The sequence below is a fragment of the Hippocampus comes genome, unplaced genomic scaffold (genome assembly GCF_001891065.2).
Source record: "Hippocampus comes isolate QL1 unplaced genomic scaffold, H_comes_QL1_v1.1 scaffold276, whole genome shotgun sequence".
Lineage (NCBI taxonomy): Eukaryota > Metazoa > Chordata > Actinopteri > Syngnathiformes > Syngnathidae > Hippocampus > Hippocampus comes.
In genome coordinates this window covers 364,454-388,155 of record NW_017805074.1, presented here as the reverse complement: position 1 = coordinate 388,155, position 23,702 = coordinate 364,454, and the positions used below count along the sequence as shown (strand labels likewise).

The window sequence follows — 23,702 nt, the reverse complement described above, 5'->3', positions numbered from 1 at the left end:
TGAATGCGTGTGTTTGTGTGTGAGAAAGACGGTGAGAGAGAGTACAAATCGAGCAAAGTGGAGGCTTCCCCCATGATATTTTGTGGTTCACTTCATTACAAAAACATTGCCCGCAGACAGTGTGCAAATGTGCAGAACATGCTGTTGGCTGTGAGTGTGCTTGAATGTGTGTTGTCGTAGTGCACTTTGTTTAGAAAGAGGCGGAAAAAGAGGAAGAGAAATGGCTGTCTTTGCTACCAAAAAAAAAAAAACCCTAATCTAAAGAAAAAGAATAAAATGTATAAATAAGGACACCATCGAGATTGACACATTTCAAATGGGGAAGCTGAAAATGCTGGATGAGAGTCAATGGAGGAGATCGGGAGTAAGTGACGGAGAGGGAATACTGGGACACAAAAGAGGGATGATGGAGGAAGCGAGGGTGGGGGGGGGGAGAGGATAAGAGGAAGTGGGGGTGAGAAGGGGTAAAAGGATGGTGAGAGATGGAAAGCAGCAAACTCAACAGAGAGAGGGTGAGAGTGAAAAAGAAAAGGAGGGAGGGTGGGAAAAAAAATGTCCCAGATTCCCAGACCGTTTAATAGGGAGCAAAACCAAAGTGTGCTACTCATGCAGACTGGCTGTGCAGGGGGCAAAGTTACAGTGTGTGTGCGTGCGTGTGTGTGCGTGCGTGCGTGCGTGTGTGTATGTGTTGGGCGTGAAAGAGAGCGCAGAGAGATAGAGAGTGCATGTATGTGTTGCTCTCTTCATCTGCATGTGCACACAGAACATATGTGACAGCCCTCTTGCAAGAGCACACGTAGCATTTTCAGAATGGACTTCTTCCACTTAAATTGGAATTTTCGGCATTTCTTCCTTTGATTTTTTTTTTTTTTTTTTTTTAAACAAGAGGATTCACCTATGTGGGAATTCATCCAGGGACAAATCACTCACTTTGCTTGGAGCTCGACTCACATGCCCACCACCGTGTGGGCGGCAGGCCTACCTGGATTATCCCGAGCGTGCGTGTTAGTGGGACCCGCTCACAGCAAACTTGGCTGAGAGACCGGATCAAGCGAGATGTATCTGTACAAAGCAACATGCCCGGATATCCCCAACCCCAAGCAGAAGGCGTCCAGAAGGCAGAGCTCGGTCCAGACCCAGAGCCTCGCTCAGGGGAGGCTGGTGGGTCAGACGTGTGCGGTATCGGGCCCCCGAGCACGCGTGCCTCTCATGCTGTGGAGCGCCAACAAACCGCACGGTGCGAGAGACCTCAAACAGTTGGAGGAGTTTCTTAACTTCCACACGCTGTCGCTGCACGACTCCATCAAGAGCCAGACCGGCATGGTGTACAGGTAACCCGGCGTGTGTGTGAGTGCGCGGGTGTGTGCATGCGTGTATGTATGCAGAACTCCTAAACGGCTACTTCCAAAACTTATTCCACCTCCCAAGTTGCAACAGATGGTTGCTGCCTGCAAATGAATAAATTGCATTCACCTCTTATTTGTTACCGCTGGTGCTTCTCCCTCCGTGGTTGCGCTTGTTATTGGTCATAGTAGTTGACATTGTTGTGTATTGACAAGGCAATCTGCAATGTGAATAATAAGTTTTAGTCCGTGAGGAGGGTGCGGAGGGGGAGGGGATGGTGGGGGGGGGTGTCAGCACAATTGCTGCTGAAGTGGTTTGGCACATCCTCCTCACAGTTCTGCAATTTGGGGTTTGAATTCCGACTCGGGCTTTCCCGTATGCTGTTTGCACGTTCTGACTGTGCTCCATAAATGTGTCTGTCGGTGAGTGTGAAGCGAATCGGATGGGACAGACTTCGGGTCACCTGTAATCCTAATGGGGATAAGCGCTGTAGAAAATTAATGGATGGATGGAGCAGTCTTCCACTCAACCAATCTATAGTCCCATAAGCCTATTTTTAAATGGCGTGCTTGATTACGCAATGAGCACAGCGCCACAAGAACAATTGATTGATCGTCGTGTAAAACCCAGATTAGTAAACGGCAATGAATCTCATCAGTCAGTGTTACCAATACTGAAAAAAATAAGAACACAGCAATCAAGATTGAAAAACAAAAATGTGACCACTTGGACAAAATAATATCAAATCCAAATATTATTCTTTGACAAAATCTGCATCTAACCAAGTGAGCTAATGACTGAATTAGATTAATTACATAAAAACTGGATTACGCGACCAAGTTATAGTGTTACTTTTTTTTTTTTTGGCTGGATAAAAACATAACGCGTAAAGATCACTTCATTGATCAACACACAAGGGAGAAGCAGAGCAGGATTGATGGCACACAGATGATATTGTCACACGGCATGAATTTGAACCAGAATCTCGACATTGGGGCATAAGGGATCAATGATTTATTCATGAATGCGACTTTAGAACATCTCAAATCAAGCCCAATGAAAGCAACTTCATATTAAATCCAACCCTCCCCCATGAAACAAACAATCTATGCGAGGCTTATAGCCTTGTCCACAAGCTTCATGTTAGTCCCGCCAATTGTTGCTACGTACATTCTTCAGACATATTTGACCAACTATCAATGAGGGCAAAAATAACATGACCTTATCAGAGTCGACGCTTGTGTTGGTGCAGAAGAAATAAGAATATGAGACCGCAAAGCCCTCCATCATAGAGGCGGGGGGGGGGGTGGCGGGGGGGGTGGGGTGCTGACAAGCTGTATCCCTTTTGGGTCGACCTGGCTTTAAAAGCTCATATGGCCATGCGCTGCTAGCACTTCGCCCTGGGATATTGGCATATCTGCGTTCAAGTGTGTGTGTGTGTGTGTGTGTGTGTGTGTGTGTGTGTGTGTGTGTGTGTGTGTGTGTGTGTGTGTGTGTGTTGGAAAGCTTGTGTTCATTTCCTTTGTCGCAATGTATGTACAGTAATATAGCAAAGCAGCTGGATGCCCCAGAGGCTTATTTGTTATTGTGTTAATTCACAGAAACTTTACAGAACCATAGACATGGATGTTCCCTAGGCTTGTTTTTTTTAAATTTTTTTTAAATGTGCATATAACATTCATGTTATGTTGTATCTTGGAGTCACAAAAAGTTGTGTTCATCACAGTAGATAGGCATTCGCCCAAAGTGAAGCTTGGATTGACTCCAGTTTATCTACAAGCTTCATCAGGACAAGCGCTACAGATGCCGACTCTTTTGACTCAAGGAACATTTATTCCTTCCATCCATTTTATGACTTGATGAAAGGGTGCACATTTATTCACAGTTTTGCAGGTTTTTCAGGTAGCTTTTAATCTGACAGTATGTTTAATTCACTTCATACATATATATCATACATCCACTTAGTTACCAAGTAGTAACTAGCTAGTAGCCTAGCAACATAGCACATCGTGTGTCACCGAAAAAAAAAAAACGGAGCATACGGAGCTAAATGAATGGTACCACTACATTCAGTGTGAAAACATGATCGAGAAAGTATTTATGGCATTCTTGCCTTTTTGTTTGTTTGGGTTTTTTTTTGTTTTTTGATGCAGACCAGTGTTATTTTATTTAAAGTCCCACTCAGCATTCAGGCTTACTCTGTGTCACTGTAAAATTGAGCACCAAAAAGGGATGTGAATTAATTAAACAGCTGCATAAAGATAGTACATCCGCTTTTAACCAAAACGCTAATAGATGCTTAAATTAATGCCCGCAGCTTAACTTTAATCACACATGCCAAATTAAAGTGGACAGCAATTCAATCAAGTTGCTGACATGGCTTGATCACATGCACGTGATATTATTAGAAAAGTTAGTTAGGCCGGTGACATTGAGGGGATATTTCGACTTCCAGGGTCTACTAGATGACATTAGAAAGCATATGTCGTGTGTACAGTTTGCACGGGTGTGTGTGTGTGTGTGTGTGTGTGTGTGTGTGTGTGTGTGTGTGTGTGTGTGTGTGTGTGTGTGTGTGTGTGTGTGTGGTGACAGTCTGGATGTTTGTCAGTCCATCAGATTAAATGAACTGTGCTGACAGACCAGAGTGTGAACGTGACAGTATTAGTGTCATTACAGTTGCTCTGTCTGTTACTTTTCTTTCTGTTAACTATCATCTGAACATTTATAACTCCAATTTTTTTTGTGGAGAAATCAGCCCTGGGTTGTGGAGGGAAAAAAAACTAAATTTATAAAATATGCAAATTAATAACACTTAAAAATTACAGATCCATCCATCCATCCATTTTCTGATCCGCTTTATCCTCACAAGCGCCGTGGGGGGTGCTGGAGCCTATCCCAGCTGTCTTCGGGCAGTAGGCGGGGGACACCCTGAACCGGTTGCCAGCCAATCGCAGGGCACACAGAGACAAACAACCAACCGTGCGCACACTCAGACTTAGGGACAATTTGGCTCTTTTCACATGCTGTGACCAGGATTCGAATCACGACTGCTGGGTACTAACCACGACACGATCACGACCTAAACTGTAACCGATGTTCAGTGGTACCTTGGAAGTTGGACCACAATTGGTTGCAGTTCGATTAGGTTGACTTTCAAAACTAAATCGAAAGACGTCTTATTCCGCACAATTTGATCTAAAGTCCACATGCCATCTTTTAAGTTACAATTTAGCATCATACGGAAATTGTAAATTGTCTGTACCGGTTGCCCTCATCGGGGTCTCTGGCGAGCTAGAACCGATCCCATCAGACTGTGTTTTCGTTGAGAAGAGGAGTACAGCCTGGCCAGTTGCTCATCTGGCCACTCATTCAGTCAACATACAGTATTTTGGACTTCAGCATGTGCGACAACTCAATTATTATTATTATTTTTTTTTTTTGAGTTCATGGATCAAATGGTGAAAATAGATTCGCACCATCTCAAATCCTTTTATAGTGTTCCTATTGTTTGCTCTGTCATCAAAATTCTTACACTGCCAGTTTCCAAATGTATCACCACAAGAACTCGGTGTCGGGTTATCTCTATTCCAAACATCTCATAGCTGAAGTATCATAAGTAAAATGTGAGTGTCGGGTGGTTGATCCAAGAAGATCATCTGAAATATTTGGCTCTCGAGCAGCATTGTGTCAAATAACTTTTGACGGCAAGGAAGCGAGCACCTGGCGGGGGGAAAATCTCCTTCGTGTTTTATGGTATCTTGTGCTTCATTATGTTCCTAATCTCTTCTTTACCACGACCAAGAGGGGCCAGATTCAGCTTACCATGGTATGTCCTACAACAGGGTCTGATCGCTTGTCGTTATTTGGATGAGCTGGAATCTGGCCCACATGATGGCGGAGTAAGAGGCCGGGTACTGTATACATCCTGGACTCGTAGACAAAACAAAACAAAACAAAAGGCGCATTTACGTTTAGTGTAAGAGATAATTGCTAATTACTGAAGGGCTAGAACAGTGCTTCTTAACCATGGTTCGACCGAACCCCAGGGGTTTGGTGAATCGGTCTCAGGGGTTCGACGGAGCCTCTTGCATGGAGGTTAATTAAGACACGCCCAACTCAACTGTCAATTAGGTATGACACGCCCGCTTGGCCATCACTGGCTGATTCATTTTGTGCACAATTAAAACACTTCTACTTTATAATTATACTAATTGTGTTTGAGTTGGCTTTTTTTTTTTAATGTCTTGAATTTGTAAAAAAAAAATCATACTTTTTCAAAAATTTTTCTCTTATGAAGGGTTCGGTAAATGTGCATATGAACCGGTTGGGTTCGGTACCTCAAACAAAGTTAAGAACCACTAGGCTAGAAGCTTTCGGAGGTTCCCTGAGGATAACATCCTGCTCCTCTTCATCGCCTTGAGCAAGGAAGAGATTGTGGCTTGGTAAAAGTGCGCGCGCACACACACACACACACACACACACACTTTGCTTGATTGAAACATTACAACTCATGTTCAAGGTGACACTGTATGCTGCAGATTTTGGCAAATACCACCCACAGCTTCCTGCCAATAAGTGCACACGAGATCAATATGATAAGGGCAAATGTCTCATTTTGAGCGATAAAGCAGAACGCAAGTGATGCCATTAAGATTCTCAGAAGGCGGAAACGGAGGAGACGGTGTATGTGGGGGTGTGCTCAGTGGGGTGCTGCTCACATGACATTTGAAAAACCTGAGCGAGTTATCGCTGCAGACTCAAACGGCTGCTTGGCGCGGGCCTCGCCGTTAGAGGGAGCCGTGGCCTTAGTGGACATACGAGCTTTGATGCCTGAGTGTTTGCATGTGTGCATAAGCAGATGAGTGTGTCGTGTGAAGAGATCGAACAGTCGGACCTTGTGGACATTTTCACTTTCTATGATTCATTTTAGAGGTGGATCTAAAATTAACACTGCGACAAATACAAGCCCTGACGCCCATAGATCCTCTCTCCTTATTCTCGCAGGCATCTCCTTGTACAGGATTGTTCGGTATATTGCCTAAGCACTGCTTTGTCAGTGCTACTATTGATTGCCAGTCATCAAATGTCAACTCATGATGATGCATCCGTTCGGTGCTCTGTGTCTGCTGGGGGGAGAGGAATTGTTTGAAAGTGAACTATTTAAAGTGTGGCAGGTGTGCTCTGCTGGAGTGTGACCCACTGTGGATTGAAAGATCTTTTAGGTCAAAAGAAGGAATTGCAATATCCGTTCAAACTCCTACAGAGGAGAAAAGGCGGTTACTTCCTTTTTCTTCTTTTCCACTGAACACATTTGTGCTCCCTGGAGCTGGCCTGGCTATTTTCCTAAAATAAAGATTAGTTTTTGAGTCGTTTTGTTCAGACAGCTTCCTCCATGTTTCTTTATCCTTCCGCTGTGGACTTTCCATTTGTTATTCGGGGGGGATTGGATTGCATTGTTCTGAGTTATGTTCTTATAACTTGTAAACAAACAGTGTTTTCCCTTCAGGTCTATTTGGAGAAGAGAGAGACAGCCCACATACCACCTGGACAAGCCTCCTTTATATACAGTTTACTACACGGATTGTGTACATTATTCAGCAGCATTCTGCACTTTGCTGACTTTGGTGCAGCAATGCAGTGTAGATGCAGCAGTTTGGGGCTGCTCCTTACAATCTTCAAAAAGCAAAATAAAATGTCAGGAAACGACAGATAACTTGAGACTGCTTTTCAAGATGCTTCCTAGTTATTTTAGACACATGTAAAAATGGCTTTCCCAATCAGCGCCCGAGTAGAGAGCACATTTTTCTTACATTCGGCTGTGGTTTTCAACATTTTTCATTTTTAACACTTCAGAACAATATTTTATATTGTAAAATATTTCAAACATAACATTTTTCACAATAGTGTGACACATTTTTAGTCTTCTGTGATAGGTGTCCAGTACAGGCGAATGAGGCACCAACCACTGAAGCTTCCAATCAATGTTTAACATTTCTAAATGAATGATCGACATCAACGTACCACAGAGACACACAGACATGACATAGCAAATAAGAAAAATACATAAAAAAAAAAAAAAATGTAATTTGTGCTCACGCTGTTCCTATTATGTACTCACAAGTAACTTCTTTGTGGGCATGAACTCTTACTTTCTACGACATCCTTTGCACAAAATTGTTAGAAAGTGCACACGAAGTAGTTGTTCGTGCACACGAAATAGCCGTCGCTCCTTGCGGGTCACTTAAAACAAACTGCTACTGTGCACACACACACACCCACACCCACACCCACTCTCACACCCACACCCACTCTCACACACACACACACACACACACACACACACACACACACACACACACACACACACACACACACACACACACACACACACACACACTTCCATACAGTTTCCATAGCAATGCTATTACCGAGATGATCCTTTTTTGTGCTTGTTGCCACTCTTCAGTGTCAAGTGTCCAGATCTGAAGACTCTTAAGCTGCGGAGTGGGAGTTTGTTCTCATTAGGCTACACGGTCCAAGATAAGAACTATTACATCAGGGATTGAGTCACAAATGACACAAGTTGAGATATCATCGAAAAATTGTGCTTTGAAAATGTGTATTGATTGAAATCTACAACGAGAACTTATTTTTTTCTGTATGAGACATGTAGGAAAGCAGAGCACAAGTATGCATTTCCATTGAAGAAAATTGACTCCTGGTACGCCCCCGCCTACAAAGCTACTGTGTGCCACGCTTAGGAGCAATTGTAATTTTTTGTTTGCATTTTGCACCAGCTAATAACATGAACCCACCAATTAATAAAAAGACACCAGAAGATTAAAAAGGGTGATAACTCCAGTAAGTTGTTCAGCATCTGCTATTGTATTTATGTATGCCACAGGTTATTATACCCTGACTGGCCGCGTTTCAAGTCGGCCTTGAAAGTCAAAGTGTGGCAACTCTCAAATAAAAGATGATTTGATCCATTTCTAGATATATTGTTTTTTAAACTGGGATGATTCGATTTGGTTTGATTCGATGCACTCACGTGTTTTATTCGATTAGATTTGCGAAGTTCTGTTTAGAATCAATGGGGTTTAATATTAAAGGTTAATGTCGAAACCGAGTACAGGATACTTTTGGGGGGAATTTTTCTGAAGGTAACACAGGCCATTGGTCACTGAAGATTAAAAAACTTCAATTTCATGCTGAGGAGTGCATTTTTTTTCCTCCTCTAGCTTTTTTTCAGCTTTCTTTCCACTCAAGAAAGTCAAATACAGCACCTGCACTTTATTTTAATTGCCTTGCTTTTTCCACCTCTTTGTATTTATGAACTTCTCAATTTGCGGCGTCTATACGAAATGAGCCACGGTTGCAGTCTATTACAGCCAATTACGCAGCTCACTGAAGGGTCACTGTACAATTTACAATCATTCGCTGGCTCACTGTGCTCTGCCTGACTAACATGCTGAGTTGGTAGATGGAGCAGGAAATGAACGATGTTCACTCCCGACACAGGGGATCAAAACTTCATAACGTCCCAAGGCCAAGACTCATCGCCGTAATATGCTAATAGCTTTGGCATCCACGCCACGCAGCGTCGATGCCGTCATGCTTCATGGATGCATATGATCCGTGAGTAAACCCGCACCTGGAGTATTGTGTGACGTCAGCAAGCATGTGCATACATTCCAGCTAACCAGGATCCATGCAATAATAGATGTTTGCAGATGGGATACAATCATACGCAAAGAAGGGTAAACATTCACGGCAAAAGTCTTTGCCATATTCGTAGGTTTACATGCTGATGGATTTTAATGAGGCCATTTCTTTGTCGGGGTGCCTTTGAGGAACTGCCCGTCTGCTTGGCAATGTCACACAGCCACCTCAATCTGACATCTCGGCTTAGTGGTTCAACACATTTCCCCGGAGAATAAAATCACGTGCTGAAGTTGTTCCATTTTATTTTGTCAAGTGTTTGCACGAAATAAAATCATATGGATCCAGGATTGGACCAGATGATTTTAGTTGGTGCGACCACTTGGCAAAATAAAATGGCGTAAATTCAACCACTTTTTTCAATGCTTTGTGCAAGACTTGTGTTGGGCACGAAAATAGGGCCCGTGGAGTTAAAACCCAACATTTCAAGATTTGGCATACAAAGAATCTTGGGATGTTGGGGCCATGAATTGGAAGCACTAAATTATATTTAATCGACTGGAAAGGGCATTGGAATATTAACAGCCTTGACTCTGCGTTTTGAACATATTCAAATGCAGCTTCGAAAGGAAGCAACCCCGGAAAACTTTTCGCTACATTTTAGCTCTAAATGCTTTTCACTTGAAACATTACAGCTGTGTCCACTCTGAATGCCAACACCCCCCCCTCACCCATCCAGCTGCCACAACTGCTTCAGTCCATAGCACATTGTAAGAACAGTTCAGCCCTTTGGGCAGTTGACAGTCGGCTGACGGCCCGATCTTGCCTTTTCTACTTGTGTCATAAAACTTGGAGAGAAGCCTGAGACGAAGGCAAAATACATGTTACATGGGATGTTGGGTCGTAGATGTCAGCGCGACGTGGAACCCTAATCCGACAGCTAACTGGTTGTTAGCAACGTGACTCCTTCATTGAATTTGAAATGAGGTATCCTTACCATGTTGTCCATCATGTCACCACGGTAGCTCGTACTTTATAACAATCATAATCACTTTTTAACCAATGGACAGAGATAGTATTTGGTATGACTGGTTGAGTTGCACCAGAACAGCAAAACTGCATAAATGACATTGATATGACATGCAAACTGTATTTACAGGAGCTGCTTCAGTGGCAATAATTGAGTGGATGACTTCTGCCGATAAAAATGAGCATTTGAAGTTGATATGTACACCAATGTTGAATAGTTCCCGGTTATTCGTGTCATTGGGCAGTGGCATTATACTGGCGTGTGTGTCACGTGTGCCAGTTTTGCAGTGTTATAAACCACCCTGACCTCGATGTGTTGCTGTTTTGCTTTGTTAGCGATGTGCGGGGATGTATTCCACACAGTCCAGCGCTGTAAGCCGGTACGCATCCACACACGACTCAGCACTTTTCAGCTTCTCATTTCTGGGGAGAGGAGAGCATAATTGAAGTGGGCAAGAGAATAAAGCATGTCCGGGTTCAGTGGAATGTATGGACTGAATTACTGATTTATTTTCAAGCAGGGCGGCCCAGTGGTCCAGTGGTTATCGCGTCGACCTCACAGTGCGGAGGTTGTGGGTTTGATCCCGGCTCCGGCCTCCCCGTGTGGAGTTTGCGTGTTCTCCCGTGCAAGCGTGGGTTTTCTCCAGGTACCCCGGTTTCCTCCCACGTTCCAAAAACATGCCTGGCAGGCTGACTGAACACTCTAAATTGTCCCGAGATGTGAGTGTGAGCGCGGATGGTTGTTTGTCTCTGTGTGCCCTGCGATTGGCTGGCAAACCTGTTCAGGGTCTCAGCCGAAGACGGCTCGGATAGACTCCAGCACCCAATGCGACCCTTGTGAGGATAAAGCGGATCAGAAAATGAATGAATGAATATTTTCAAGCAAGGGATTTGCTCCATTCGAAAGGTTGTGCCCACATTGCTGTTTTTTTTGTTTTTTGGAAAACGGTCAAAAAAGAGAGCAAGGACAGGCAGCAAACAAAAATGAAGTTAAATGTATGTTGCTTTGTGTGGCTCCTATAAGCCATAAAATACACCAAAAATAAAAAACTGTGGGTAATTGTTCAAAAGCTGCGAGACAGTTGAGCAAAGTCCCCTATCCTCCTGAGTGAGACAGGTGCAGCGGGAGCTAAAGAGACGAGAGAGAGAGAGAGAGAGGAGTGGGAGGTGCGCGCTGTAACCCAATCCTCTTGTGTGCTGTCGACCGGAGCCGCTGAGCAAAACAAGAACGAGAGGAACAGCTAGAAGTGGAACTGACTCAGGCTCAGGTTGTAGGGACAGCGGGAAAGTGACGAAGCCAACAGTGAGCCCCCTTTTGAAGATCCTAAGTGAGAAACCAGAACAAAAAGAAGTGAGTCGTAAAAGTGCCGATGGCACCTATGCGGGACTGCAGCGTGACTTCCCCCCACCCCCATCTTGTTCCCTTGCTTCTACTCTGACCCTCTCCACTCCACTCCACTCCACCCTCTCCCTACTCCACTCTCGCACATCACCGCTCTCCATGGTGAGCACAGCATCTTTCCCTCTCGCTCTCCCTCTCTCTTGCTTCCATCGCTCCCTCCAGCGCCTCTGATTGTCATTCTGCAGCTGGACGCGGCATTAGAGGCATCACACTGGCAAAGAGAAAGTCCGGCGTGGGGATAACTGACCGATTGTTGCTCAGTCAGCAACTACAAAAAAAAAAATGCAGAGTCTTCAAGGCTTTTGATGACTGGCCTTTTCATTTCTCTTCCTTCGACAAAGAAAGACTTGATAGGAGAGCATTAGAAAAGAGTAAAAGCGTTCTATTGCTTCATAGAGCACCGCGATGCACGTGGAGACGCGGCAAACGAAGACTCCATTTGTCTCCTGCAAAACTTGAACCTGAACGTACAGACTTTTTTTTCCAAAAGAAGACGCGATTGAGCCTGACCTCACCCGTCCGTGCTTTTCCCCACTGAGCCCCAGCCCCTTCTCCTTGCCGGAAGCTCAGTCATGCAAGTGTCCATCGCCTGCACGGACCACAACCTGAAGAGGGGCAATGGGGACCACGGCAAGCAGAGCGCCACCAGCCCCAGTGTGGTCAACCAAGCTAGGGCCAAGTTCCGCACGGTGGCCATCATCGCTCGCAGCTTTGGCTCCTTCACTCCGCGCCACATCTCACTCAAGGAGTCCACGGGGAAACACACGGGAATGAAGTACAGGTGTGTCTGTTGGGTGCATTGACTTTTACTTCAATACTTTGTCTTGTTTGTTTGCTGTTTTGGGGTTTGGCGGATTTCTTCAGAAATTAACTTTCACAGAAAAGTTGGTAGCACTTATAATGAGGTGAGCATTCATTTGGAGAGCTCTTTTCAAATGATCTTCATCGGTTCATGACTGGCCGAATTGCGCTCCTGCCACACTTAGAGCAGTCCATCTATTCTGTCTGTCTGATGAAAAAAACATTTTTACTCTGCAAAAGACAGACTTGTGTAAGTGTAAACTATCAGATCTATCCAACTAACTAAGAGAAGGCAAAGCAGTAGAGATAAGTATGGGCTCACTATTTGGCAAGGTCGCTAGCTGTTCTTAGCTAAAAACTTTAGCGACACAAAACAAAAAGTTGTGAAATGGGTAGATTATTTCTGTGTTGTTAAAATGCTCTTGGCTAGTAAATGTTGGTTATTTCCTTTTTAAATGAGCTCATATTTGTAAGACACAACATCCCGGGTACCTATATTTGTGTGTATGTGGGATGAGAGCGGCACACTCAGTGTTTGCGTTCTGCCCCGTGTAATAAGTTCCTATGCTAAAGAGCGAATCCTGTTCTTGCTTCTTATTTGACATTCCATGGGAGAAGTGGTGACTGAAATCCGAAGCAATTGTGTGTTTATTTTCTGAAAGCGTCGAACAATAATTAGTGGTATCTGTGATATGTGGAAGAGCTGGAGAGGGCAATAATAGATGGTCACACCTTGCTGCGGGACGGCAAGTTACTCATGCGCCAACACCGCAATCAAGTTTTGGGTTTGGTTAGGGGCTTGGTCTCTGATGAACAGCGCTCTGTGGGGGTGAGCGTTGCCCTCTCGGTTGATGGAGTCCACTTGGAGGATGCGGAGATATGGCGTTGCCTTCAATGATTACACGTCTCGCTCTTCGAGTGATCGGGACACAAACGTTCCTTGCAAATGGGTAGCCTTTCAAAACAATAACAGGCGTTCTGTATGAAATTTAAAAGCAAAAAGCATCATTACACAGAGAAATGATCAACCAAACACAAATGTCCAGACTTTGTTTGACACTCAATTAAGTCTTATGCACCAAACAGTATACATTCAATTCAGTAAGGGAACTTTCATGGCTAAGTGTAGAAAAAAAAAAGCAATGCAACGCCAACACAATTTTTGACACCCTGCATTTGACATGATATTTTCAGATGTGACATTGATTTCTTAAGGAAGCAAACCTGACAAGGTCTATGAATAGACGCATCAGATTTGATACCTGACGGTTGTTATGAGCAAACTACTTTTTTCCTCTTTCCTTCAGTCTGTTAGCCTCTTTTCGTCTTTCCTCGCCAACACGCTAATGTTTCGCCTGCTTTCAAGGGCCATGAATGGAATAGGCTCTTCTGCTTCTCTCCCACGCATCGAAAACACACCTCCGTGCCTTTTGCTGCGGTTTGATGACACAGATCTGCAGTGTGGGCAGAACGTCTGAATCCGATTTGACCTCTGCCAACTTGCGTGTTTGACTTTTGAGGTCTCAAGATGAGAATCCTGTGTTCCGTGGCGATATAATCTTAACCTGAACATGTGTGTGTGGGGGGTTGTCTGACAGATTGCAGGTGGAAAGTGATGCTATGAAGTGCTTTTAAGGTTGATGGTGCCCATGGATATAACTCGTTACCATAGCAAGGCAGGGGCAGGTACAGCTCACGTATTGAGATTGCTGTCTGTCCGTTAACCTAAATGAATTGTTTTTTTGACATTTTAAAGAATAACACATTTGCAGAGAAAAATGCAGCTGGGTGTAGGGTAACAGATTTTTGGTTGTTTGTCGGCTTGATTTTGTGCGACTTACCTCTGGGCCATGTAGGCCATGTTGTTCAAACATCCCCTTTGCTATTTTAATGCTATTTCAAGGATTTCTGTTGAATAATATATCTTCAGAGTCGTTTTCCGCTTTCTGCTACGACCAAAAGCCTGTTTTTCAGGGGCAGTCAGCTGACAAGACTGCACGTGGAATAAGTGCCCCTTTCCTCTCAGTCCAGTGAGTAAACTGGTGTAGCAGGTGGATGCTATTACTGGGGTGCACAACAATTGTATTTAAGTGGGATTGAGGATTTGAGATATTAGTATATTATGAGCGTGGTCACAGTACAGATATAAATCCGATCTCAACGCACCACTGTATACATCCATCCATCCATGATCTGATGCTCACAAGGGCCACTGGGCATGCTGGAGCCTATCGCAGCCGTCTTCGGGCAGTAGGCGGGCTACACCCTGAACCGGTTGCCAGCCAATGGCACGGCACACGTCGACAAACAACCATTCGTGCGCACAATCACACCTAGGGACGATTGAGAGTGTTTCTTTACCCTGCCATGCATGTTTTTGGAATGTGGGAGGAAACCGGAGTACCCAGAGAAACCCCACACAGTCCTTTATTGCTCTCAATTTCAGCATTATATCGAAAAGTAGACTCAGATATAAAACAAAACGTCAAACGGCATCTGAAAGTGCATTCACCTAAGGTCCGTATATAATTGTATACAGTCAAATTAGTTGTCGCAGTCCCTCTCACCCCACCATGTGTTCATTTTGTAGTCGACACTTAATGACACTTCCTCTGCCGAGATATTTGCACTGCATAGTAATCAAAGAGGCCACATTGCTGATGCATGTAAATGAGTTAGTGCTTGGTATCATTAGCGGAGCATTTGGGCAGCAGTGAAAAGTTTTATGACGCAACCTCCTGAACGTTTTCGACACTGGTGTAGCAAGAAATGTAATCTTGAAGAAAGGTAAAATGTGTGTATGTGTGTGGGGTGTTGGGGGGGGGCACATTTCTTAATGTGTGCTTCACATTACCTCACAACTAACCAACGCGCTCTTCTAGTTGCCATGGAAATCATGTCCTTGACTCTTATTTTTCGATCATTCACGTTAGAACACATGTGAACAGCACCTCTTTGCACATCAAGAAACAAATAGTCCGTACTGAAGATATTACCGGTACATGAAATTGGTTTGGTGAGCTAAATAGATGACAGACACAAGAAAAATGAGAGCGTTAGTTTATAAGGGCCATGAGGGGTTCTGATCATTTTACGCAATTGTGAATCACCCAGAAAAAGTTTTCACCAATCCGGCGATCGCTCACTATGCTGATGTTTGCTTTGGACATTTTCGAAGGAATGTTAAAAGCCAATCAAAGCAAATGTCCTTGGATCATTATTTTACAAAACGCCAGGTAAAAAACACTTCTGAGAGAGAACATGGACTAAAGAGGGCAAAAAACATTGAGGATGCAGCTAAAATTTAAATGACCATTTTTATTCTTTACTCTTTGTTTTTTACATGATGCACAACTCTCATATATTGTGCAATGATCTAATTGTAACATGTATTTGTTATATATTTTGATGCATTTTTATGCTTTAGGAAACATTTTTGTCTGAATTTGGCTGGGGCTTGGAACGAATTAGGGCATGTACATGGAAAATGCGTTTCTACTTACAAACTTTTCTACTTAAGACATTTCTTCCAGAACCAATGAATTTCCTAAGTAGAGCTACCACTCTATTCTCGAAACGACAAGCACCATAGGCTTTCCTCGATAAACCACATTCATGCCATTCATGTTCTCAATGATGCTGATGTGCGGCGGTTTCACGGGACTTCTTTGTGTAGTATGTCTGCTCTAATCCTTGTCAACGTGGGAAAGAAATGAGAGACATCAGAGAGTGGCGTTTTTGTGGTGCCGTAATGTAACGTGACGTGAGTTCACTTTGATCTTCTGGCAAATATAATCCTGAAGGAAGGAGACAACGTGCATGCCAACCTTGGATCTATTTCAGTCCTCCTTCTTCTGCTTGTCTTGATCATTCTTCGCGGGTTGTCAATCTGCTGATGATGTGATGCAGAATTAAAAGGAATTAGGTGTTTGAGATGAAGAGATACAAACCTGCGAGTTTAAGCTCCACCGCATGCACACGTGCAAGTCAAGTGAAATGAAACATGTCCCAGTTGGAAATTGCTCTCATCGTCTATAAATGAAGACAAACGCATTTACAAATGTGCACACACAGTCACTCTACCATGCTGACATCTCTTTCTTTCCTTCTTTCTTTCTTTTTTTTTTCTTTCTTTCCCAGCATCACTTCTTCCACCAAGCATAAAAGCTGTCATTTTGCATGGTTTGTTGATTTGTTCATGAGCAAAATTCTTTTCCACGAAGCAGAGAAAGTAGTTGCACTTAAGAGGCCATTACATTTTGGTCCGTAGCCAGATAAAAATATTTCATTGCATTTCAATCGGAATGGAACCGCCAATGAATGCAAATGTTCCGCGGCATCAAATCCTGACATGTTACAATAGAAATTAAGAGGCAAACAAAACAGACAGGATAAAAAGGAACAAATACGGTGATCGTATTCTTTGATTTTTAGTTTTGTTTATTTTGTCGTTTGGAAAACTGTTCTATTCATCCTCAGAATTAAAAAAAAAAAATGCTGTCTTTATCTGACCATAACCTTGGCTTTTAAATATGTAACCCCATACGCACATGGGACGCAACACCTTTAAAGAAATGCATTTACATTTAACCCTCTCTGTTGATAATTTGCTCAGCAGCAACTCCGAGACCTCCCTTGCGGAATTTGAGTCCTTAAAACTCTTCTTGAAGAGTATTATTGTCCAACATGTTGAAAGATCTCAAAACGAAAATACCCTCAAAACAAAGAAACCTTTTAAAAGATGCATGTTGGTGATGTGTTTGTGTTTCGGTTCCCAGGCTACGTTCGAGGAAAAGGGACTGGCTGTGTTTCTGTAACCATATGAAGGCCATGTAATTGACTTTCTGTCTCCATGGAGATGAGAATGACAGAAAAAGCTGCTAGTGAGAAGCTTTCTGTTGAGTGGGTTTTTCTCTCAAACGTGTGTTTGTGTGTCTGAGCGGAGGTTTTGCGGTGGTGATTTATACGCTGTGGATTTGAGGTTTTAGTCTGTAAAAATGTGGCGCCGAAAAATAAAGAAAATGACCTGGTGGGAATGTGTTATTTTGGTTTTGGATGGGTTAGGACGTTAGGTGATCATGTCATCTTTTAGAAGTTGCTTTTGTGTGGGAACATTAACACGCGCGCACACACGCACGCATGCACACACACACACACACACACACACACACACACACACACACACACACACACACACACGCACACACACATCCCACAGCCTAAATTAAAAGGAAATTGACGACTACAGTATGTGTGGCGTTAGAGTCAGTGAGTGGAACGAGATAAGAGGAAGTGATTGAGAGCCGGGATGAGATATATGGGCAGCTATTCAATCACACCGTATGCCAGGGGACTCCCTCAGCTAATTGTCCAACTCCACCAAGACTGATCTGCTTCCTGGACACTTTCTTCCCATCCCGCTTCGTGCCAAGACCAAAGTAAATCTTCAAGGAGAGGTTTGACCTACACACCCACTTTCATGCATTGCTTTTGACATTGAGATTTTTTTTTTTTTTTGTTTAACTCAATGAATTCATCTGAGTTCAGTGAATAGAAGAAGAGTGAGAACATGCAAACTCCACACAGGGAGGGTGTAAATGGAATTGAACCCGGTACCTCTGCACTGTGAGGCCGACGCGCTAACCACTGGACCACCGGTTCCGCCCACTATAGAATTACTGTTGACATAATAAGGAATTCTATTTCAACTATTTTTAAATACCCGAAATCTGATCTGCTCGAGCATTTTTCTATTTCTCCGTCTGCTTGCCACATTTTTTCTCTGCCTCCAATAATTTTCCCGAGGACAAAACATGTGATTAAGAGGGCGTACCGGTATACATCTATCTGCTTGACAACATACTCTCACACGTTGCTAATTGTAGCTTTATTGAAGAACTCCCTTCCTATTTCAAGCCCCCGCTTAGCCTTCCTTGCAATTACAGCTCCTTCCTGGCTTCATCCTTTCTCCTGCCTTGATCTTTGGCCCCACAACAATGAGACAATGTGGGTTGACAGACTTTTGGGATAAAAGATCAGCAAAGGTGTAGAAAGACAAAGGAGAGAAAGAAGTCGCCGGAGATCACGATTATTTATTTATGGTGCGATGAAAACAGCTCTTCATTAAGTTGTGAGCACATTTTTAAAGTGCTTGCATGGCCTCATTAAGGCCTTTTTCATGTTAATTATTTGACAATCTAATGAGCACATTAGATCAACACCTGCAAGGCACCCAAGGGAGGAAGTAGATGTTCACTTTTGGACTGTTCTGAACCCAAACACGGTGAGATTCTCCGATCTGGTGATAGACTTTATACATTTAAACGACGGCCTGTTTTATCCAATGTATTTTTCCTCTTGGCTTCTCAGATGATTGTACTCTAAGTAATGGATCTCATTAGATCGCGCAGCTGTACCTAACACCGTGGCTGACGAGTGCACATAAGTTCAAACGGTCATATCTAAAAGGCTGCAGTGGTACGATCCTATTATAACGGCGACTGCAGTGAGCTCACGGCTGAGTGAGCTGGTATGCGATGTAGTGAATAATGCAGTGGTGAAGCTTAGCGTGGTCAGAGTCTATATGAACTCATTAGCAGTTTGCATTCACTGCATGCAGCGGACCTCATTTTGATTAGGTCATCCAAAGTAAAACGTTGGTTGGATTTTTTTTAAAGGGCTCCTGGTGAGAGGTCAAGACTAATTGTACATGAGATGGTCAAAAATATTGGGAGCTCGGCATACCGTGCGTGCTGTTTGTGTTCACTACAAGGGGATTTGAAAGATATATGGAAATATGGGGTTGGACTCCCTTTTGCGGATACAGTATAAGGTTCCACTTTTCTGTGAAGGCTTGGAAATGTTCAAAATGTTCTATTCAGAATTAAGTCTGAGGGTCCACTCTGGGATTTAGCCTCAGCAGCCACAGAACGATGATTTATTCAGTAATTGATACTATAGGAGGTGCAGCCTAAAATATTTTTTCCTGAAAGTACATTTTTTTCTCCTCGGACCAGATGAAACCAATGAAAGGATAATAGAAATAAAAGGTCAGCGTGTTTATCACTAAGGGGTCTTTTGCGGTGCCACCAAGAATGTATTCGTTTTTGTTTTGATCACTGTGGCGTGTCCGCTAAATGTCAAACGCTTGCCACGTTGTTGTGAAACCCAATACTTTAGTTGAAGCGAGCTCGCTGCTACAAAAGCTAATAATATATAAACTAGCGTGGCTTGCTTCATGCCTGATATGCATTTTAATATGCATCATGCAGTCCGATAAATTAGGCCAAACACGTGTGACAAAGTATCGGCACGAACGAGTATGTTTACTCTTTGCATATGGTTATCATGTATAGTCAGGAAAAAAAATGACCAATATAAGCATGGCTAATTAGTTTCCCTCTCCAATACCGTTTCATCACTCGGTATTTATCTACTAGCAGAAAACAAGTCCATAAATAGCAATAATGAATTTATTTTTAAAAATGACTTTTCGATGGGAACTTTTGTACTGAAACGACAACAACTTGCGAAATCCACCAGCGAATGTACTGGATTTAGCCTTACTTGCAGAAGATGGCTTTCGGCGATATAAAGACAAAAAAAAAAAAAAAAATCAAATAAAACATTATCTGGATTAGTTGGTAGTTAGCTGACATGGCTCAGGTTTCTGACAGGGGGCTGGCTTTTGGGCAGAATTAACTAAATAACTTTCTAATAATTTATGTGACAGGAAGAAATGACATTGATGGATATGATTTCAGCTGAGTAACGGAAGTCTCTGCAAAAATAAACATCTCTGAGAGCAATAAGAAAAGAAGCTTTTTCTTAGGTTAAGAGCAATTTGTGGTCTTTGAACTGCAAAATTTCCATCACTTTTTAGCCTGGGTTGACCCGACAATAATTCACCAAATATGCCCTGATAATGTCACTTGTGAGAACGTCATACTCTAAATTATATGGTAATTTAGAGTTTAAGTTGTTACAAGAATTATGACTGTTGGCTCAGTGCTTCTACTTTGGAATTTTAAATAACGCGTAATGTTATAGTCACTCGCTGTGTTCTGCTCCGCTAACCTCCTATTCATTTTCCTCTAACCTTGAATTTACATTTGAGGTGTTCTCCTGAAATTGACTGTTGGCTCAGTGCTTCTACTTTGGAATTTTACATAACGCAAAAGTGATTTATGACATTTTCACCATGTTATAGTCACTCGGTGTGTTCTGCTCCGCTAACCTCCTATTCATTTTCTTCTAACCTTGAATTTACATTGAGGTGTTCTCCTGAAAGTGGTCAAAAAGCACAATTATATTTTATTCCAAATCAAGCGGTACTTTGGTCACAGAAGACATCCCTGCAAATTGCAAATTCCTCTTCCCGCTGAGAAGGAATGAAACAAAGATCGGAATTTGAAAAACCACCGAAGTGAAACCTTTAAACTGGAATGTAATCACACACACCGGCAATTGTTTCCAACTATCGTTTTATTGAAACACTGGGAAACACTGGACAAAAGGTCACGGCTGTAGTTTAAGTCTGATTGAAAACAAATGTGTTGAAGTGCAAGCTGGTACAAGTGAAAACGTGAGGGGCAAAAATCATGAAAAGAAAATCAGGAAGGATTTGCGAGTGTGTCCTAGTTCAGCATCGTTGGATTTATGCTGAATCCAAAGACAGAACAAAAGTAATATTTGAAGCAGATTAGTGAACTCTAGTGTGGACCACTGAGAGTTATGTGTCCTTGTGTGTCAAAAAAAGGACATTTTATTTCAGCAAGGCTACGCTGAGCTCAGCGGAAACGGCCGTCGAGCTGAGCAAAGGCGATAATGAAACCATAGGGAGACACTGAGCCGAAAGGAAATCCAGAGCTGGGGAGACACGAGGGCAAGGAGCTGCGGAGCCGCTCAGGTGCTCAAGGAGGAGTTTACAGGGCCAGTTCGACGACCCTGCAAGGAGGAAGCGGAAGGTTATCTGAGGGGTCTTGATAATTGGATGCCATGCAGCTGGAGGGGACCTGCTCTGGATCCAAGCGCTATCATATCGAATACAAAATACTAATATATTTTTTTAATGGAATCATAGTGGATGTAACTGCCAACTCTCTTTCATACAAAAATCCACATTATAAACATAGAGAAGTGAACATCTAGAGATCTGAAAATAGGCACATAAAACCAAGTATTATGGCACATCTTATCAAACATCCATTTTCTAATACGCTTATCCTCGCAAGGGTCGCGGGGGGTGCTGGAGCCTATCCCAGCTGTCTTTTGGCAGTAGGCGGGGGACACCCTGAACTGGTTGCCAGCCAATCGCAGGGCACACAGAGACGAACAACCATCCATGCTCACACTCACACCTTGGGACAATTTAGAGTGTTCCATTAGCCTGCCATGCATGTTTTTGGAATTTGGGAGGAAATCAGGGTACCCGGAGAAAACCCACGCAGGCACGGGGGCAGAACATGCAAACTCCACACAGGAAAGCCGGAGCTGGAATCGAACCCGGTACCTCTGCACTGTGAGGGCAACTTGCTAACCACTGGACCACCACCGGCCTATATTTGTGTAACAAACAATGCACTTCACATCAACGTCATTTCTCATAACATTTCAATTACTTTAGTGTTGTGTTGTCGAGGAATTAAGAATAGAAAAAAAAAATGTAATATCCCAGATTTCTGGTGAAAACTAAACCAACAATAAAACGCTACTCAGTCTGTGATTGATTCCAAATAAGCCCAGACAAGAGTGTTATTATCTTTCATGCGACATCTAATATAAACACATACACGTGCATATCGGCTCAGTGGCTCTATCGATTACAGTTAGTGTTAAGTGGAGCTGTCATGCGACGTTATTTTGCTCTGAAGCTGAGGAGCAAAGCCAATGACACAACCACGGAAGCTGTTGCATCAGAAAGCAAGAGGGAGAGAATCTTTTTCGCATGCAGCAAGAGGCCAATGTTGCCATCATGGCAGGGATATCGAGAAAGTCATTATTACTGTCGATCATCAAGCAAATGAAGACGTGCTTGGGCGAAGATGAATAGCTTCATTGACACGGAAGGCTTGTTATGCGAAGATCTGTTTGGAAAAATGATTACAGGGGTTTAAAATTTCCATCAATATTTGATTGGCCAGGATGGCTGCACACTGTGCGCGGGTGAGCGTGTGCGCACACGCTAAGTGGCAGTGGTGTGTGCTTCCAAGTGTTTGCAAGAGCCTTTTGAGACAGATTACAAATGAGGGAGCTGATGACTGTCTAAATGTTTCTACCGAGAGGGAAATCTCCTTATTGGTCTTCTTTGCTTCATTGCTGTCATTCCTCCAAACATCATCACACCTCTCAAGCTCACGTGGGCTCCATATTTATGGAACCCCTAAGATGACCCACAAAAACGTAACAGCACTGGGCGCAACTGAAAGAGTGTTAGGGCATATGTGTTTTGATGTAGCGCCGAGTTAAGTCGTTTTCTTCTGTTTTTGCAGGAACCTTGGAAAGTCAGGACTCCGGGTGTCTTGCCTGGGACTCGGTAAGTACATGTAATTTCACTTTCTTCTTGCGTCACTCAGTGAGAAAGTATTGAACTGTGCATCGAGTCATTCAACAAATTTCACGAGTAAACACCTCAATGAACTCAAATGAAAAGAAAACAAATGTTACTATTGAAGTGCGCCTGGTTTGTCATTAAACCAACGCCTCGACCATGACATGACAATGCAGATGCAAATGCAAAACAGAGCAGCATTATGTCGTGAGGTCCTGCTTTTTCGAATAAGTGGCCCAAAGCCCCTTGCCGCCCCCGCCCACAAGACACACAAACACAAAGCAAATCCCTTGGCTATAATGACTGCGATCGCTGTCTTGTTGTCGACTTGTGTGCTTCACATTCATCTAATACCCCTTTCCCACTGCAAAACCACGGGTAAACACGCATTTTTGGTGGCCAGTGTCGATCTGTGTCCACCAGCACGCCATGGGAGGCGGGTTGTGATCGCCTCCGCTCCGTATCGCTTGCAGTTTGAAAGCCTGACACAAGAGCTGCCCGGTAATTACGTGATGCGTAGCAGCGTTAGCAATAGCCACAATGAAGGCAACAAAGGCTCTTCTCCTCCTTCTGTAACTTATGCGACTCCTTTCAATTTCGGCCAAAAATTCACGTCGTCTACGTTGTCTCAGTAGTAGCAAAGAGTTGATCCCCCGCTGCTTTTCGACCATTTTGAGGACGGTAAAAAGCATGATAAAAGAAAGAACACTCGCTTCCATGTTGCTTTGTTTACCACCAAGAAATCTGTCGCGCTATCATCTACGCAATCACAGCGTGGTGACTGTTTTAAATTGATGGAGCTGGCTGTGCAGTACAGAAAAGGTCATCCGAATGCCAGCTGTCTGGATGGATACGATGTGGACAGTGCAAGAGGTGCTCAGGAGAAAAACGGAAGAAATGTTGCCAAGATCAATC

The 23,702-nt window shown here is 43.3% G+C and overlaps 1 protein-coding gene across 2 annotated transcripts in view; it reads left to right on the top strand.

Annotated features, from left to right (window-relative positions):
* Positions 1–629: 629 nt before the first annotated feature.
* Positions 630–23,702, top strand: part of kcnab1a (potassium voltage-gated channel subfamily A regulatory beta subunit 1a) — a 37,268-nt gene continuing 14,195 nt past the window's right edge. The window contains exons 1-2 of one of the 2 annotated variants that reach the window (XM_019865022.1): positions 630–1,331; positions 22,729–22,772. In XM_019865022.1, coding sequence (XP_019720581.1) covers positions 1,057–1,331; positions 22,729–22,772 — 319 coding nt within the window. In that variant the 5' untranslated portion in view covers positions 630–1,056. Of the gene's footprint in view, positions 1,332–11,236; positions 12,219–22,728; positions 22,773–23,702 lie in introns of those variants that run through there. The other variant, XM_019865021.1, reaches the window with a different exon arrangement.